Source organism: Marmota marmota, unplaced genomic scaffold (assembly GCF_001458135.2).
Source record: "Marmota marmota marmota unplaced genomic scaffold, marMar, whole genome shotgun sequence".
Taxonomy (NCBI): Eukaryota; Metazoa; Chordata; class Mammalia; order Rodentia; family Sciuridae; genus Marmota; species Marmota marmota.
In genome coordinates, this window is record NW_026000021.1 from 5,677,486 (window position 1) to 5,683,279 (window position 5,794).

General features: G+C 32.6%; 1 protein-coding gene across 2 annotated transcripts in view; it reads right to left on the reverse strand.

Annotated features, from left to right (window-relative positions):
* The window catches only part of Actr3 (actin related protein 3), a 33,505-nt gene extending 30,264 nt beyond the window's left edge, over window positions 1-3,241 (reverse strand). The window contains exons 1-2 of one of the 2 annotated variants that reach the window (XM_015501725.2): window positions 3,089-3,241; window positions 875-999 (exon numbers count right to left, since the gene is read on the reverse strand). In XM_015501725.2, coding sequence (XP_015357211.1) covers window positions 875-946 — 72 coding nt within the window. In that variant the 5' untranslated portion in view covers window positions 947-999; window positions 3,089-3,241. Of the gene's footprint in view, window positions 1-874; window positions 1,000-1,931; window positions 2,041-3,088 lie in introns of those variants that run through there. The other variant, XM_048810436.1, reaches the window with a different exon arrangement.
* Between the last annotated feature and the right edge of the window lie 2,553 nt (window positions 3,242-5,794).

Consider the following 5,794-nt stretch of genomic DNA (forward strand, 5'->3'; position numbering starts at 1 on the left):
CAAAAAAAAAAAAAAAAAACAACCACATCAGGTCATATTTAGAGGCAAGTCAAACAGAATCACTTCTCTTTTCTTTGCACAAACTCTAAAAGCCAGGAGGGCTTGGAGTAATGTGTTCCAAGTCCTGAGAGAAAATAACTGTCAACCAAGATGGCTACATCTAGCAAAGCTATCCTTCAAAATCAAAGGAGAAACAAAAAATTTTCAAAGATATGCAAAAACTAAAGGAATTCATGACTAGTAAGCCTAAGTGCCCTTCAGTGGATGAATAAATAAAGTAAATACATATATATATATAGAGAGAGAGATAGATAGATAGATAGATAGATATAGATATAGATATATATCTCACATACACACACACTACACACAGTGGAGTTTTATTTAGTCATAAAGAAAAATAAAATTATGTCATTTGAAGGAAGATGGATGGAACTTGAGACCACGATATTAAATGAAATGAGCCAAACTCTGAAGGTCAAAGGTCACATGTTTTCTCTCATATGTGAAAACTAGAGAGAAAAAGGAAAATAAAGGTGGAGAGAGACAGGGATCTCATGAAAATCAAAAAGCAATCAGTATAGGAAATGAAACCCGTAGGTGCAGAAAGGGGGAGCAGTGGTAAGTGCTGGGGAGTGATATTGGTCAAATTATATTGTTATATACAGTATGGCTGTATGAATATGTAACAACAGATTCCATCACATGTACAACTATAATGCACCAATAAAAAATGTGGAAAAATAGAAATTTTTATAGTTAAGATGATGAGAGTATTAGGTCTGTAATAAAAGTTAAATTCCAAAGGGCATAATCAGTGAACTAATTTTTAAAAGAAAAATGTTATTTATTTATACAAATCACAGAAACATACCTTTGTTGCATATGTAGGTTTTTCTATTGCTTCATCACCAATGAAGAAGTCTAGGTCATCAACACCTTTCATGACCCTCCTTTGAGCTTGATCACCTACTTTTGCTGACTCCTTAATAGCAATACCTTTAAAATAAGTTATTTAAACATGTCAAGAAATTCATTTGCTTCAAATAAGATAAGCTTTTACATTATACTTCTTTCATTATAAAGTATTACAAAACATGACCTAGCATATGTAAATTATCAAAATAAGGCACAGAGGTCATGAGAAACCTGTGACAAAAATCATTTTCCACAATGAAATCATAACTTCCACTCAAGAGGCAAAATAAGTCTCAAATGTAAAAGCCAAAATTCAAAGTATTAGTGTGATTTTTAAATCTTTTTAAAAACTATATTAAGATCCACTTTCATTCTGAATAAAATTATAATCCAAGTTCACATATACTTGATGAAGAATTAGAAATTAAAAGTGAAAAATACCAACAACAAATGAGAAGAAAAAACTGCAGGGAGAATTTTTTTAAAACAAACTTTTCTTCATATCTCACCCCTATTTCCTATTATCATGTAGTAATTTAGATATAATAGAAATCTTGTAAACTTTGATCACATATACAAAAAGATATTTCAATTAAATGTAAAGAAAAGCAATTCTATCCTTAAGTATACACACACAAAAAAAAAATAGGTATAAATAAAACAAAAAAATAAAAGTACCACTAACCTACAACCTTTAGACATATATAAATCAACTATTTGATCAGGGTCACCTAAAATCCACTTCACAAATTTAAAAAGTACTCTCACATAATTGAGTCCTAGAAAACTACACGAGAAAAAGAGTAAGTGATAGGTTTGTTCTGGAAAGTAAAAAAAAAAAAAAGATCTATATGTATATAAGCTCTAAATTCATTTTCCCTTTTAGGGACAATTTTAACAGTGTATTTCTCATATATCACACATTTAAAAATATCCTCACTACTCAATGACAAAACAGTTCAGTATGCAATTAAGACTAATGATCCAGTTTGGGGTAAGCCTAATAATTTTACCTTATTCTCAACTTCATTGATTTTTGAGACTTAGGAAGCTTCCAGTACTTTGCATAATCATTTTTCCATTTCCTTGTTTTTATAAATGAACAATACCAATTCACTGGACTAGACAAAGGGAAGGGAAAGGGATGGGAATAGGAAAGACAGTAGAATGATATGGATAACTTTCCTACATTCATACATGAATACATGACCAGTGTAACTCTACATCATGTACAATCAAAAGAATGGAAAGTTATTATACTCCATGTGTGTACAATGTCAAAATACACTCTACTATCATGTATATCTAAAAAGAACTAATTAAAAAGAACAATATTAAAAAAGATATTTAAACATAAAAATATTACTATGAAAATTAGTGGCACTCCCCAAATTAAACTGCCTAGGAGTTAGCGACACCAAGCAATGGCTCAAAAGCTTTCTTATCTGATGTGCAAAAGTCTTAGTATAGCAGTAAAAGAAATAAATCAGAAGTGCTAACTCTGTAATGTACAAAAATGGGAATTATTTGAAAGTGAAAAATACAAAAGTGTGTTCAATGAAGACAAGATACAATCTATGCTAATAAGAGCTCTATCAAATGTGATTTTTTTAAACTACTGAAAAATAGTTTATAGTCAGCAAAAGTAAGGTAAACAAAAACAGAGAAGAACAAAAATGCTCCATAGACAATGTACAAGAACAGTACAGTTTTAGGATATTAGAAAGCAACTGAGGTTGACATCTCTAAAGGTAAGATGCCATCTTTATGCTGAAATATGTGCATTCACCAGGGATGTCAACAAGCACCAGTCCTGCAAACAACAATCAAATATTCAAACCAAAGGACAGTCTTTGCAGATTCATTATAGAAGAGGTACCACTTAAAAACCAGAGAGTAATAGTGATTTCCTCAAAGCAGGAAAGTGTTTACTCATCAGCTTGTTCATTTTTTAATTTAAGAAAATATTTAGTAGATTTTGTAAACAGACAACTAAACAGAGAGCTGAAATAAAAAGGTCAGAGGTACAGAAATAAGACATTTATAACCTGGCAAATCATACTTTTAAAGACCTGAATCTTATAGATTGCCAAAAGTGATTACTTCTTTTACTTTGCTTAATTAAGAAATCTTTAAATCAACTAATGTGTGGATTAAAAGAAATACTTACAAGAAGGGATGATAAACTGTGGTTCTGTATTTCCAGCATATCCTAATTTTGTATATCTGCAAAACAAAGAGATTTATAAAGTTTCCCTAATATTTTTAATAATTATGTTAATTCTTTGATTTAATTATGTTAATTCAATGAGATTTCATTGTAAATAGTACACAGAATTCCATAGTTGCAGTTCACTTAACATCTCTGCTTGCAAAATCATAAATGACTACAGTTTTCTTTGATGGGGGAAATGGGTAGTAGGGCTGAAGGCCAAGACACTAGACATGTACTCTACCACTGAGCTATATACTCCGAGGCCGAATGGCCACAGCTTTTGAAGAAATTCTGTTTCAAGAAACTGGTTCTGTTGGAAATAGTAGTGCATGCCTATAATTCCAGTGACTCAACAGGCTGAGAAAGAAGGATCATAAATTTGAGGCCAACCTGGGCAACTCTGCAAGAACTTACCTCAAAAATAAATAAAGAGGACTGGATATGTAGGTCAGTGGGAGAGGACCACTGGTGTCAATCCCCAGAATCAAAAATAAATATTTTTAAAAAATTGATTCTACAGGGATATTCGTACCTGTGTGAAATAATATAAAAGAAGATCATTTGCTACAATCTTGCTTAGAACAGCAAGACTGGAAAGGACAATAAAAGGAGAACTAGTTATATATGCTGAGGTTGTTCCACAGAATATTACAAAGCTATAAAAAGCAGATGGAGGAAGCTTTTAGGTACTGATATGAAACAATCTCCAAAATGTATTAACTGAACAAAAGCAAGGTACAGAACAATGTCTTAAGTAGGCTCTATTTGTATTTTCAAAAGGGAAAGGGTAAGAATATATAAAATACATAATTATCTAGACACAAAACATTCCTTAAAAAAGATGAGAGATCCACAATTTGAGCTATCTCCAGAGAATGGAAATAGGTAGGTGACAATGAGAGAAATATTTTTATTGCATCTTATCTCACACCATTTGAATGTATTGCTACTAAAAAATTATAATTTTTTGGATTTTTATTTTTTCAACATTTTTATTGGTGCATTATAGTTGTACATAATAATAGGATTTGTTGTTACATATTCATACATACACACAATATAACAATATAATTTGGTCAATATCACTCCCGGCATTTCCTCCACCTCCCTGCCTCCTACCACTTGGTCCCTTTCCTCTACTAAACTGCCTTTGATTTTTAGGAGATCCACCCCCATCTTTCTTTCCCTTTTTCCTCTCTAACTTCCTCATATGAGAGAAAACATAATGAATAACCCTTGACCTTCTGAGTTTGACTTATTTCACTTAATATGGTGGTCTCTTCTTCCAATCCAAAAAATAAATATAATTTTTAAATGTTTTGCCCACAGTGGATTCAGCCTATATTCTTCTCCTCCTCCTTTTTTGGTACCAGGAATTGAACGCAGGGGCACTCAATCACTGAACCACATCCCCAGCCCTATTTTGTATTTTATTTAGAGACAGGTCTCACTGAGTTGCTTAGTACCTTGCTTCTGCTGAGACTGGCTTTGAACTCACGATCCTCCTGCCTCAGCCTCCTGAGCTACTGGGATTATAGGCATGCGCCATAGCACCAGGCAGCCTATATTCTCATAATAAATTAACAACAAGCAGTATATTGGGGGCTACTTAAGAAATAGCTGGATACTTTGGGGCTACATGGGGAAAACTATCCACCATGAGCAGGCTTTAAAGAAAAAGTAAGAATATTTTATATTATTCCATACTCAAACTCATTGCTAAATAATAGGAAGGTAAATTGTTGTGATATCATTGCACTTTAATAATATCTGCAGATTTTTTTTTCTAATATAAAAAGAAAAATCCCCTTGAGCAATGAAGTTTAAGAACTGAGTGTGAGTGCACCTGTTGGTGGGGTTGTGAATTAGTACAATCACTATGCAAATCAGTATGGAAGTTCCTCAAAAAGACTAGGAATGGGATCACCACATGACCCAGCTATACCACTCCTGGGGTATATTAGTGATACATGCATACCCATGTCTACATAGCAGAACAATTCACTATAACCAAGATATGGAATCAGCCTAGGTGTCCGTCAATAGAAAAATGGACTTAAAAAATAGAATATAGGCATACACAATGGAGTTTTATTCAGCCATAAAAAAAGATTAAAATTTTATCATTTACAGGAAAATGAATACCAGTTGAGAGCATTATGTTAAGCAAAATAAACTAGACTCTGAAACACAAGGGTTTTAGGTTTACTCTCATATGTGGAAGCTAGAGAGAAAAAAGAGGGGAAAGAAGGGGAGATCTCATGAAAATTAGAAGAGAGCCCAATGAAGTTGAAGAAAGGGTCCAGGGGAAAGAGAGGAGAAGAAAAATTAGAGTACTAAATAATGAAACTGACCAAATTATATGCACATTCAAATGTTACAATAAATGCTATTCACCCATATTACATATAATTATAGTTCTCCAATAAAAGAAATTTAAAAAAAAAAAGAGGGGCTGGGGTTGTGGCTCAGCGGTAAAGCACTTGCCTAGCATGTGCGAGGAGCTGGGTTTGATCCTCAGCACCACATAACAATAAATAAAATAAAGATACTGTGTCCAACTACAACTAAAAATATATATATTTAAATATATATATATAACCACTAAAAATGAGGGGCAAACATACTGTTCAAATTGTGACATTGCTCTACTGACTAAAC